The following is a 13622-nucleotide window of genomic DNA, read 5'->3' on the forward strand; positions in this document are numbered from 1 at the left end:
TCAAATGTGACATGAGCAGGTACACCATACATTGGATAAAGAACTCCTGAAGAGCAGGGCTGAAAGGGTCATAGTGAATAAACTTAGAATTACACATGGAACTAAATAAACTTAGAATTAAACATAGAATTAAACTTGGATAGGGATGTTGAGGATAACAGGAAGGGATTCTACATGTACGTAGCAAACAAAAAACAGACTAGGGACAACATCGGCCCCCTCAGGAAGCTCTCAGGAGAACTGGCTACACAGGATTTGGAGAAGGCTGAAGTTCTGAATGACTTCTTTGCCTCGGTCTTCACTGCCAAAGGCTCTGACCAAAACCACCCAAGTCTTGGAAGTTAGAGGCAGGGACTGAGAATGAAGACCTTGGGCCCACGGCAGGAGAGGAACTGGTTCAAAACCATCTTAAAATATAAATGTGCACAAGTCCATGGATCCTGATGAGATCCACCCGCGGGTCCTGAAGGAGCTGGGGAATGAAGTTGGTAAGCTGCTGGCCATCATATATGAAAAATCATGGCAATAAGGTGAAGTTCCCAATGACTGGAAAAAGGGAAATATAACCCCCATTTTCAAGAAGGGGAAAACGGATGACCTGGGGAAGTACAGAGCAGTCAGTCTCACCTCTGTGCCTGGCAAAATCTTGGAGCAGATTCTCCTGGATGGCATGCTAAGGCACGTGAAAATCAACAAGGTGCTTGGTGACAGCCAGCATGGCTTCACTAAGGGGAAATCCTGCCTGACCAATTTGGTGGCCCTCTATGATGGGGCTACAGAACTGATGGACAGGGGTAGAGCAGTTGATGTCATCTACCTGGACTTGTGTGAAGCGTTCAACACTGTAACACACGACATCCTTGTCTCTAAATTGGAGTGACATCAATTTGATGGATGGACCACTCAGTGGATAAAGAACTGGCTGGATGGCCGCACACAAAGAGTTGTGGTCAATGGCTCAATGTCCTCCTGAAGACCAGTAACGAGTGGTGTCCCTCAGGTATCGGTGCTGGGACCGGTCCTGTTCAACATCTTTGTTGCTGACATGGACAGTGGGATTGAGTGCGCGTGATGATACCAAGCTGTGTGGTTCGGTTGTGTCCTGGGTTCAGCAGTAGCAGTCATTTTTCTCCTTCTTGGTAGCTGGTGCAGTGCAGTGTTTTGACTTTCAGCTCGGGAACAGAACTGATAACGATGTTTTGGTTTGGCCATGGACTTTGTGAGCCTCATGCTCTGCCAGGGAGGAGGGGAAGCCGGGAGGAAGCAGAGACAGGACACCTGACCCAAACGGACCAAAGAGGTATTCCATACCACAGCACGTCATGGCCAGGATGTAACTGGGAGTTAGCCGGAAGGTCTGGGAGACGGCAGGGTTGGAGGAGGTATCGGTCGGAGCTTGGTCGGGTTGAGGGGGGCGAGTTATCGGTCGGCTGGTGGTGAGGTGTTGTATTCCCGTGTTATTTCCTTTATCATTATTATCATTGGTGGTAGCAGTAGTGATTTGTGTTATACCTTAGTTACTAAACTGTTCTTATCTCAACCCGTGGTAATTGCATTCTTTTCAATTTTCCTCTCCATCCCTCCGAGAGCAGGGGGAGGGCAAGAAAGGGGGGGGAAGTGAGCGAACGAATTACCTGACTGGGTTTAAACCACGACAGGTTGATACCCTGGAGGGAAGGAATGCCATCCAGAAGGACCTTGACACGCTTGTGAGGTGGGCTGATGCCAACCTCATGAGGTTTAACCAAGCCAAGTGCAAGGTCCTACACCTGGGTCAGAGCAATGCCAGGCACAGCTACAGGTTGGGCAGAGAAGAGATTCAGAGCAGCCCTGCGGAGAAGGACTTGGGGGTGCTGGTTGATGAGAAAATGAACATGAGCCGGCTTCAGTGTGCGCTTGCAGCCCAGAAAGGAACCCTATCCTGGGCTGCATCAAAAGGAGCGTGACCAGCAGGTTGAAGGGGGTGATCCTCCCCTCCACACTGCTCTTGTGAGACCTCACCTGGAGCATTGTGTGCAGTTCTGGTGTCCTCAACATAAAAAGGACATGGAACTGTTGGAATAAGCCCAGATGAGGCCACGAGGATGATCAGGGAGTGAAGCACCTCCTGTCTGAAGATAGGCTGGGAACATTGGGGCTGTTCAGCCTGGAGAAGAGAAGGCTGTGTAGGGACCTCAGAGCAGCTTCAAGTGTCTGAAGGTAGCCTATAAGGGTGTCGGGGAGGGACTCTTCATTAGGGTTTGTAGTGATAGGACAAGGGTAATGGGTTAAAACTTAGACAGGGGAAGTTTAGATTGGATATAAGAAGGAAATTTTTTACTGTTAGGATGGTGAGGCACTGGAATGGGTTGCCCAAGGAAGTTGTGAATGCTCCATCCCTGGAAATGCTCAAGGCCGGGTTGGACAGAGCCTTGGGTGACATGGTTTAGTGTGAGGTGTCCCTGCCCATGGCAGGGGGAGTGGAACTAGATGATCTTAAGGTCCTTTCCAACACAAACTCTTCTATGATCTTTTCTATTCTATAAGCCTGTGACCCAGCTCTGCTGCAAACGTGGGGCTCTGTGCTGGGTTAACCTTGGCTGGGTGAAAAGTCCTCACTGAGCTGCTCTATCATTTCCTCTACTATGTAGAAGAAGAATACGACAAAAGGCTCCCGAGTTGAGGTAACCACATGGAGATCACTCACTGTTTTCCTGTGCCACCAGAACAGACTTTGCTTGGGGAAATTCATTTATCAAAATCAAAAGACAGAGTAGAATTATGAGAAAAACAAAAAAAAAAGAAATTTTTTAAACAGATTCTCCCAGCCCTCCCCTACTGCAGGTTAAGCTCCCCTCCTGAAATACATACTCCCTCTCCCAGAATGACAAAGGGGGATGGAGAAAAAGCATTATGATCATTTCAACACTTGTTGCTTCTGCCACTCCTTCCTCTGAATAAACTTAAGTTAAATACATAATAACTTAAATAAACTTAAGTTAACTCCATAAACCCAGTACATCAGCTGGCAACCTTAGAAGAACAACTGGGACCCAGGACACCCACAGAGCTCACCCAACAGGAAAGGACAGGCCTGAAGACAGGCTTATCAAGCTGGCAGCAAGATGGGGAGGGACTGAATGCGATTGAAGGGGCAGCCCCTCACAGCCAGCACAGCTCTAAAGCCCAGTCCAGCCTGACAGGGCTGTGATGACATGGGGCCCCCACTTCACAACGCACTTGCAAACCACACCTAATGAGTGCCACAGGATGACCTCACTCACATCACCCCACCTCTCAAGCACTTTGGTTGCAACTTCTGCCAAGTGTCCCAAAAAGCAGCACAAACACGAAGTATTTGGCCTTAAATTATTACACTTCAAAGCGGCCGCCAGGGCCAGATGGACACGTCCTCAGCAGGAGGACATGCAAAGGGAGTGTTCTGGGAAGGAAAACACAAACACAGCTCATGACTTGCCAGGCTGTGGCACGCACCAGCTGCTTGCTGACAAATGCTGCCATGCGCAAAGGCTGTCCCGCCTCTCGGGGACCAGCATAAAAGCCGGCCCAGAGCCTCTGTCCCTCACTCGCCTCTGCTGACGCCTTCTCCTGCGCGCTCAACAAGGTGAGCCTCAAGCCCCTTGCCCTCTGCTCCTGCCCCCCTGCCCCGGCTCTTCCAGCACGCTCTGCCCCAGCCTCAGCACCCCTCACGCCTCCCCAGCACCACAGCCCGACACCAGCCTCCCCACTGCCTCACCCTCCTGCACCACTGCCCCTCGCACCCCCAAGTCCTCCGCTCTCCCCACACCCTCTCTTCCATTCTCTCCTCTCCTCTCCTGTCCCCTGCCAGGGCCCCTCCACACCACAGACATGGCCTGCTACGACCTCTGCCGCCCCTGCGGACCCACCCCGCTGGCCAACAGCTGCAACGAGCCCTGTGTCAGGCAGTGCGAGGACTCCCGCGTCGTCATCCAGCCTCCCGCCGTGCTGGTCACCCTGCCAGGACCCATCCTCAGCTCCTTCCCCCAGAGCACCGCCGTCGGATCCTCCTCATCCGCTGCCGTGGGCAACGTCCTCAGCGCCCAGGGAGTGCCCGTCTCCTCTGGGGGCTTCGGCTACGGCCTTGGCTACGGCTTCGGAGGCCTGGGCTGCTACGGTAGAGGAAGAGGCTGTGACATCTGCTAAGGGCCATTGACAACACCCTGACAACAGCAACAACGCCCTGGAAGCAACGCAAAGGACTGAGGATGCACATCCACACTGCTCCTGACACATCTATCTGCTGTCCACAGGTTCTACTCTCTAGGTACCAAGAAATTAAGCACAGCCTGTGTTGCCTGGTAACATGCCCCATGGACCTCCTCCTCTCACTTCCTTCTGTGCGTCAACCATCTGCTATGTCCAGTACTGTGAGCCACAAACAGCGTCTCACAAGCTAAGAAAGATTCATGGGACCTTTATTGGGGTCCTCCCAATTCATGCCAGCAAGACCACAGTGCTCTGTCAAAATCCACTCTATAAACAGGAAACCTCAGTGGATGGTCGTCCTACTTGCACCTTAGACCCGCTCTCTACCACCTTATGCTTTTACATTTTCACTCTTGTCACAATAAAGTTCTTCTGCATTCAAGTCCTTGACGCCTCTTCTCCTTTTACCATGGCTCTTCCAGCTTCATGCAGCACAAAGCCAGAGTTCAACAGGCCATTGGGGTGAGTGAGCAAGGGCCACAAAGATTTTCCTATGAAATATGCCACCACAAGCAAACCGACCCATGGAATCCTTCCAGAACATGACACAAGCCCATTACTGTCTCAAAGAAAGCACTGAACATGACACTGCTCCCCTGTGCACGACTCTTATGGAGTCACCCCAGCTTCATGAGAACATTTGGATAGGGTCCCAGGGCCAACCACAAAGGAACTCATGGCCCTGACACTGACTGCTGCGAGGACCATGAGTATCCCATACAGGGTGCACTGGTCTCCACTCTCCTGCTCTGGGATCCTCTTCTGAGTCAGGTGTGTTTTCCTGTTACACTGACTTTCTGGCTGCCTTTTCCCCATTCCAGCCATGTCAGAGTGCCCCGGCCATGGTCTCACCTTGCTATGGGGTCCACAAATGATGCCTTGGTGAGGTGCTTATGTGGCCACCAGGCCCGCGTCACTGCAGGCTCCAACAGTGCAGGGGGTCTCTGGACGGATCATCCTCCCTGCTGCTCTGTTTCTGGAACAAATCTGCAGGGGACCCGAAGGCAAGATCCCTCTGCTCTCAGGTCACACAGAAAGCCCCCAGGGTGAAGTCACAATCCTCCTTACATAGGCTCAATGGAGCCCTGCATGGGGCACTCAGAACAAGGTGGAGGAACAAGCCTGTAACCCAGTTCTCCTGTGAAGATGGGGCTCTGAGGTGGTTTGACCTTGGCTGGGCAACAAGTGCTCAGTGAGCGGCTCTATCACTCCTCTTCCTGAACCGGGTAGGGGGAGAGTATCCCAAGTAGACACAAGGATATGGAGATCACTCACCACGTCCCAGTAGAAACAAAACAGACTTGACTCAGTGAAATCAATTTATCAAAAGTCAAAGTAGAATTAAGAGAAATAAAAACAATTATTAAAACACCTTCCCCCAACCTCTCCCTTCTTCAGGGTTCATCTTCCCTTCCATATTACTTACTCCCTTGTCCAAAATAGCACAGAGAGATGGGAATGGGAATTGTCGTCAGTTCACTCCACACTGTCTCTGCTCTTATTCCCCCTCACACCCTTGCCCTTCTCCATCATGGGGCCTCTTCCACAGGAAACAGCCCTCCACGAACTTATCTGTGTCTTTCCCACAGTCTCTATTGGATTTGGAAAAAGCTTCTGGCATCTTCACACAGAACCAACACAGCAGCCCAATGGCTACCAAAACATTTCCACCTAAACCCACTACAGACAGTGACAACCTCACAGGCAGAAGGGCACCAGGACACCCACAGAACTCACCCAATGGGAAAGGCCCAAAGGCAGGCTTGGTGGCCCGCCAACAAGGTGAGGAGAGACTGAACGCAAAAGAAAGGGAAGCTCCTCGCAGCCAGCACAGCTCCAAAGCCCAGAAAAGGATGACAGGGTTGTGAGGACATGGGGTCCCCTCTTCACAAGGCACCCACAAACCACACCACAAAAGTGCTAAGAGATGACCTCACTCACAGAAACCCATCTCTTCAGTGTTTTGGTCGCATGAACTGCCAGCTGTCCTGAAATGCACCATCAAAACCAAGTATTCAGCCCTTATTAGTTGCACTTCAAGGATGCCGTCAGGGACGGATGGACACGTCCTCACCAGGAGGACATGCCAAGGGAGCGTTGTGGGAAGGAGAACACGCCCCAGCTCATGACTTGCCAGGCTGTGGCACGCACCAGCTGCTTGCTGACAAATGCTGCCATGCGCAAAGGCTGTCCCGCCCCTCGGGGACCAGCATAAAAGCCGGCCCAGAGCCTCTGTCCCTCACTCGCCTCTGCTGACGCCTTCTCCTGTGCACTCAACAAGGTGAGCCTCAAGCCCCTTGCCCTCTGCTCCTGCCCCCCTGCCCCGGCTCTTCCAGCACGCTCTGCCCCAGCCTCAGCACCCCTCACGCCTCCCCAGCACCACAGCCCCACACCAGCCTCCCCACTGCCTCGCCTCCTGCACCACCGCCCCTCGCACTCCCACGCCCTCTGCTCTCCCCACACCCTCTCTCCTCTCCTCTCCTCTCCCCTGCCAGGGCCCCTCCACACCACAGACATGGCCTGCTACGACCTCTGCCGCCCCTGCGGACCCACCCCGCTGGCCAACAGCTGCAACGAGCCCTGTGTCAGGCAGTGCGAGGACTCCCGCGTCGTCATCCAGCCTCCCGCCGTGCTGGTCACCCTGCCAGGACCCATCCTCAGCTCCTTCCCCCAGAGCACCGCCGTCGGATCCTCCTCATCCGCTGCCGTGGGCAACGTCCTCAGCACCCAGGGAGTGCCCGTCTCCTCTGGGGGCTTCGGCTACGGCCTTGGCTACGGCTTCGGAGGCCTGGGCTGCTACAGTGGTGGAAGAGGCTGCAACATCTGCTAAGGGCCATTGACAACACACATGAAAACACTCACATACATTCTGGAAGGAAAGACGTGGACTGAGGATAGACAGCTGGGGTAATGCTGGCACACCAGTTCACCTTCCGCAGTTCCTTCTCTTGTGGCACAAAGCAAGCATTGAAGGGGCCCGACCAGGCTTCCTGGTAACATGGCCCATGGATGTCTCCCTCTTCTCCAAATTCCTTCTCCGCACCACCCCATCTGCTGTGTGCAGTACTGTGTGCCCCACCAGCATCTTACCAGCGGGGGACCTCCAGTGGGTTTCTCCCCAGTCAAGACTGAAAGACCTCACTGCACTGACAAAATCCACTGCATACAGAAGACCTCAGTGCATGGTCACCATACTTGCACCTCAGCTCTCTTCCTCCTTATGCCTGTGTATTTTCATGCTTTTGTCTCAATAAAGTTCTGCATCCCAACCTCTGACACCTCTTCCCCATTCTTCTACCATGACTCTTCCAACTTCACGCAGCACAAAGCCAGGGCTCAACAGGCCGTCAGTGTGAGTGAAAAAGGCCACCAAAATTCTCCTGGGAAATATACCACCACAACCAACAACGGCTGGCACCTGGGGTGCTTTCACAACGTGATAGAGGTTTGAGCAAGTTCTGGCTCAAAGACAGTCTTGAACATGACAACACTGCCATGAGCATGCCTCTGATGGAACCACCACAGACTCATGAGACCATTTGGGTGTAGTCCCAGGGTCACCCACTGAGAGAATCATGGTCCCGTCCCCCTTGCTGCAAGGTCCTTGGGTATCCCATGCAGTGTGCCCAGGTCACCACCCTTCCTGCTCCGAGATCCTCCTCTGACCCAGGTGTGTGTCCTTCTTTCTCTGTCCTTCTGGCTGCTTGGTCCCCATTCCACACATGCCAGAATTCCCAGGCCCTAATCTCACCTTGCTGTGGAGTCCACAAATGATGAGTTGGAGTTTCCCGAAGCCATCAGCAACTCTTCACCAAGATGCCCAGCAGTCCCCATGCAGAGGATCTCCTGATCACCATCCTCCCTGCTGCAGAGTCTCTGGACCACCTCTGCAGGGAACCCCATGCCATCACTCCTCTGCTCTGAGGTCACACAGAAAGCCCCCGCTGTTAGGACACAATCCTCCTCAACTTCGTTCAGCAACGCCCTCCATGGGGCACTGAGGACAAGTACAGAACCAAGCCTGTGAGCCAGCTCTGCTGCAAAGATGGGGCTCCGTGAATGGAGCTTGGCCTGGCAACAAGCACTCATTGAGCTGCTCTATCACTCCTCTTCCTCAAGAGGACAGGGGAGAGAAGATGAAAGTCTCCCAAATTGAGGTAAGAACATGGACATCACTCACTGCTTTCCAGTGGCAGCAGAACAGACTTGACTCAGGGAAATTCATTTACCAAAATCAAAAGTCAGAGTAGAACTATGAGAAATTAAAACAAATCTTAAAACACCTCCCCCCAACCTCTCCCTTCTTCAATGTTCATCTTCCCTCCTAAATTACTTACTCCCTTGCCCAAAACAGCACAGAGGGATGGGAAGGGGAACTGTGGTCACTTCACCCCACATTGTCTCTGTCCCTCCACCCTCTTCACACTCTTCACCTGCTCCATTCTGGGGCCCCTGCCACACAAAACAGCTGTCCATGAGCTTATGTGAATCCTTCCCACAGGCTCCATCGGACTTGGAGAAAGCTTCAGGCACCTTCTCACGGAAGGCACCACAGCAGAATAACGGCTAACAAAAAAATTCCACATAAAAGCACTCACCCAGTGAACACCTTCCAAGTCCAAAGGCCACCAAGACAACAACAGAGCACATCCAAAGGGAAAGGACAGGCCAAAACCTGGCAGCAAGGCAGAGAGGGACCGGATGCGATGGAAGGGGCAGGCCCATCACGGCCAGCAAAGCTCCAATGCCCAGACCAGTGAAACAATGCTGTGAGGATATGGGGTCCCCTCTTCACAATTCCTCTTGCCTCAATAAAGTTCTCCTCCATCCCAGTCTGTCATGCCTCCCATCCCTTTCTTCTACCAAGGCTCGTCCAACTTCCCACAGCACTAAGTCAGGGATCAGAAGGTCATCCATGTAAGTGCAAAAAGGCCATGTCTTCTGGGAAGTATGCCACCACTAGCATCAAAGACAGGCTTCTGGGTTGCTTCCACAATGTGACACAGTAGTTTGAGGCACCAAATGGATCAAACAATCTTGAACATGACAACGTTCCCCTGAACGTGCCTCTGAAGATGTTGCCCCAGGCTCATGGGCACATCTGGCAGGGGTCCCAAGGCCACCCACACAGGGATTCATGGCCCCTTACCCCCTTGCTGCAAGGATTGTGGATAACCCCATACAGTGGGCCCAGCTCACCAACCTCATTGCTCTGGGATCCTCCTCTGACTCCAGTGTGGGTCCCTGTTGCACTGACATCCTGGGTTCATGGTCCCCATTCCATTCACATCACAGTCCCCAGGCCATGGTCTCATCTCACTATGGGGTCCGCAAATGATGCCTTTGGGCCTATTTTGGACACCAGCCGCTCTTCACTACACAGTCCAACAGTGCAGGATGTCTAGGGAACAACCATCTTCCCTGCTGCTGTGTGCTTGGACCACCTCTGCAGGGGACGCAAGCCACCATCCCTCTGCTCTGAGTCACATAGAAAGCCCCCACTATGCAGTCACAATCCTCACCACAGTGGCGCAATGAGGCCCTGTACAAGGCAATGGGGATGAGGTGCAGGAACAAGCCTGTCACCCTGTTCTGTGAAGATGGGGCTCTGTGGTGGGTTCAACTTGGCTGGGCACCAAGTGCTCTTACCATTGGCAGGTAATTACATATTTTTGCTCATAAGTACACTTTGTGAAGACTCAGATGTAAGTCATGACATGGATGCTGAAGAAGTGAATTTAAAACTTAACCTGCACTGGGCAAAAATGGGTAGTGCCCCGGTTTCTTATTTCTTCTTTGTATGTCATTATCACCTTAGGACATAAACTTGAACTAACAGAAGAGTTTGACCTGTAAATCTGAGAAACATAAATGGAGCCTAACACTGGGCACAGATCAGGCTGACCAGCCATTAGTGTGCCATCCACTCTCCTGATTTTCTCACTGATACAAAGGGATGAGCTCTATTTCAGGCATCAGGAAGCACTGCAAGAAACCCACAAACCACAGACACGAGTGCCACAGGGTGAAATCAATGATGACACCCCCAGCGATCCAATGCTTTTGCTGCATGTTCTGCCAAATGCCCTGACATGCACCATCAACACCAAGCCTTTGGTCTCCAATACTTGAAAGCTGCCGCCAGGGCCAGAAGGACACGTCCTCAACAGGAGGACATGAACTTCCAGAATTCTTGGAAGGAAAACACAACCACAGGTAATTACCTGCGAGGATCTGACATGCACCAGCTGCTTGCACAAACATGCTGTCATGCACAAAGGCTGTCTCAGCCCCCTCGGGCACTGCAGGACCAGCATAAAAGCCGGACCAGAGCCTCTGTCCCTCACTCGCTTCTGCTGACGACTTCTCCTGCGCGCTCAACAAGGTGAGCCTCAAGCCCCTTGCCCTCTGCTCCTGCCCCCTGCCCCGGCTCTTCCAGCACGCTCTGCCCCAGCCTCAGCACCCCTCACGCCTCCCCAGCACCACAGCCCCACACCAGCCTCCCCACTGCCTCGCCCTCCTGCACCACCGCCCCTCCCACCCCCACGCCCTCTGCCCTCCCCACACCCTCTCTTCCATTCTCTCCTCTCCCCTGCCAGGGCCCCTCCACACCACAGACATGGCCTGCTACGACCTCTGCCGCCCCTGCGGACCCACCCCGCTGGCCAACAGCTGCAACGAGCCCTGTGTCAGGCAGTGCGAGGACTCCCGCGTCGTCATCCAGCCTTCCACCGTGCTGGTCACCCTGCCAGGACCCATCCTCAGCTCCTTCCCCCAGAGCACCGCCGTCGGATCCTCCTCATCCGCTGCCGTGGGCAGCGTCCTCAGCAGCAGGAAGAACTGCAAGCAGAAGCTCATGGTCGCACTCCTTTTACCTCTGACTGTCTCACTTCCACTTGGTGCTTTTGCTGCTCTTACATTTTCATTCTTTTGTCTCAATAAAGTTTCCAGCATCCCAGCCCGAGTCTCCTCAGAATCACTTTCAACAGCAGGAACCTTTCCAGAGGAGCTGACTTAATCCCTTTTCATGAACAGGACAACTAGAGCTGCAGGTGTGAGACCATGGCCAGTTGGGTTTTCAGTAGCTCACAGCACAGACACTCCACCACCTCTTCCACTCTTTGCCCTTCCACACAGGCAAACGGCTTGCCTGGTTTGCCCATGAAATCCCATCTCTTTCCCCTTATACCCACAGCCTCTTCTTCTGCATGTGCACACCAGTGACAAGAGCTGGGTTCCCACCACTTCTTTCCCTGCTATCAGCGGCTTTATTCCCATTGATGATGGGCACCCTGCACATCCTTCTCTCTGGGGTGGTTCACTTCTCAGCCTCTTATGATCCAGACCCTCCAGTCTCTTGGTGACCCTGCACTGCTCCTGCTCCAGAAAGTCCAAGTCCTTCCTCACTGGGGAGCCAAGAAATGAATCCCACATGGGATTCTCCTCACCATTTCTGATGAGTAGGGGATGCTGCCCTCCCCTTACGCACTGCAAAACCCCTGAATGCAGCCCTGGAGACTCGTGGGCCCTTTTCTTGCAAGGGTACATTGCCGTCTCATGGTCCCTTTGCTCTACAACAGACCACAACGTCAGTCTCTCCTAAGACTGTTTCTAACCCATTGGTCTCACAGATATTCATGCTACACGGGGTCACTTCTCCCCACAAACAAGACTTGGCATCTGCCCTGGTTGAACTCTTGTCCTTCACAACATCCTCCTGGACAAGTTGTTCAAATGTGACATGAGCAGGTACACCATACATTGGATAAAGAACTCCTCAAGAGCAGGGCTGAAAGGGTCATAGTGAATAAACTTAGAATTAAACATGGAACTAAATAAACTTAGAATTAAACATAGAATTAAACTTGGATAGGGATGTTGAGGATAACAGGAAGAGATTCTACATGTACGTAGCAAACAAAAAACAGACTAGGGACAACATCGGCCCCCTCAGGAAGCTCTCAGGAGAACTGGCTACACAGGATTTGGAGAAGGCTGAAGTTCTGAATGACTTCTTTGCCTCGGTCTTCACTGGCAAAGGCTCTGACCAAAACCACCCAAGTCTTGGAAGGCAGAGGCAGGGACTGAGAATGAAGACCTTGGGCCCACGGCAGGAGAGGAACTGGTTCAAAACCATCTTAAAATATAAATGTGCACAAGTCCATGGATCCTGATGAGATCCATCCGTGGGTCCTGAAGGAGCTGGGGAATGAAGTTGGTAAGCCGCTGGCCATCATATATGAAAAATCATGGCAATAAGGTGAAGTTCCCAATGACTGGAAAAAGGGAAATATAACCCCCATTTTCAAGAAGGGGAAAACGGATGACCTGGGAAAGTACAGAGCAGTCAGTCTCACCTCTGTGCCTGGCAAAATCTTGGAGCAGATTCTCCTGGATGGCATGCTAATGCACGTGAAAATCAACAAGGTGCTTGGTGACAGCCAGTATGGCTTCACTAAGGGGAAATCCTGCCTGACCAATTTGGTGGCCCTCTATGATGGGGCTACAGAACTGATGGACAGGGGTAGAGCAGTTGATGTCATCTACCTGGACTTGTGTGAAGCGTTCAACACTGTCCCACATGACATCCTTGTCTCTAAATTGGAGCGACATCAATTTGATGGATGGACCACTCAGTTGATACCCTGAAGGGAAGGAATGCCATCCAGAAGGACCTTGACACGCTTGTGAGGTGGGCTGATGCCAACCTCATGAGGTTTAACCAAGCCAAGTGCAAGGTCCTACACCTGGGTCAGAGCAATCCCAGGCACAGCTACAGGTTGGGCAGAGAAGAGATTCAGAGCAGCCCTGAGGAGAAGGACTTGGGGGTGTTGGTTGATGAGAAAATGAACATGAGCCGGCTTCAGTGTGCGCTTGCAGCCCAGAAAGCAACCGTATCCTGGGCTGCATCAAAAGGAGCGTGACCAGCAGGTTGAAGGTGGTGATCCTCCCCTCCACACTGCTCTTGTGAGACCTCACCTGGAGCATTGTGTGCAGTTCTGGTGTCCTCAACATAAAAAGGACATGGAACTGTTGGAATAAGCCCAGATGAGGCCACGAGGATGATCAGGGAGTGAAGCACCTCCTGTCTGAAGATAGGCTGGGAACATTGGGGCTGTTCAGCCTGGAGAAGAGAAGGCTGTGTAGGGACCTCAGAGCAGCTTCAAGTGTCTGAAGGTAGCCTATAAGGGTGTCGGGGAGGGACTCTTCATTAGGGTTTGTAGTGATAGGACAAGGGTAACGGGTTAGAACTTAGACAGGGGAAGTTTAGATTGGATATAAGAAGGAAATTTTTTACTGTTAGGATGGTGAGGCACTGGAATGGGTTGCCCAAGGAAGTTGTGAATGCTCCATCCCTGGAAATGCTCAAGGCCGGGTTGGACAGAGCCTTGGGT

The 13622-nt window shown here is 52.5% G+C and overlaps 1 protein-coding gene and 1 pseudogene across 1 annotated transcript; both read left to right on the forward strand.

Annotated features, from left to right (window-relative positions):
- The first annotated feature begins 3405 nt into the window (after positions 1-3405).
- Positions 3406-4164, forward strand: LOC133266339 (feather keratin 1-like; annotated as a pseudogene).
- Positions 4165-6685: 2521 nt separating this feature from the next.
- LOC133266270 (feather keratin 1-like) lies at positions 6686-7057 on the forward strand. Its single transcript, XM_061447500.1, has one exon. The coding sequence runs from the start codon at positions 6743-6745 to the stop codon at positions 7055-7057; it is 315 nt and encodes a 104-aa protein (XP_061303484.1). The 5' UTR covers positions 6686-6742.
- Positions 7058-13622: the final 6565 nt, after the last annotated feature.

This window comes from Pezoporus flaviventris, unplaced genomic scaffold (genome assembly GCF_033815535.1).
Source record: "Pezoporus flaviventris isolate CSIRO_AGI_PZ_B2104156 unplaced genomic scaffold, CSIRO_AGI_Pfla_v1 ptg000007l, whole genome shotgun sequence".
Taxonomy (NCBI): Eukaryota; Metazoa; Chordata; class Aves; order Psittaciformes; family Psittacidae; genus Pezoporus; species Pezoporus flaviventris.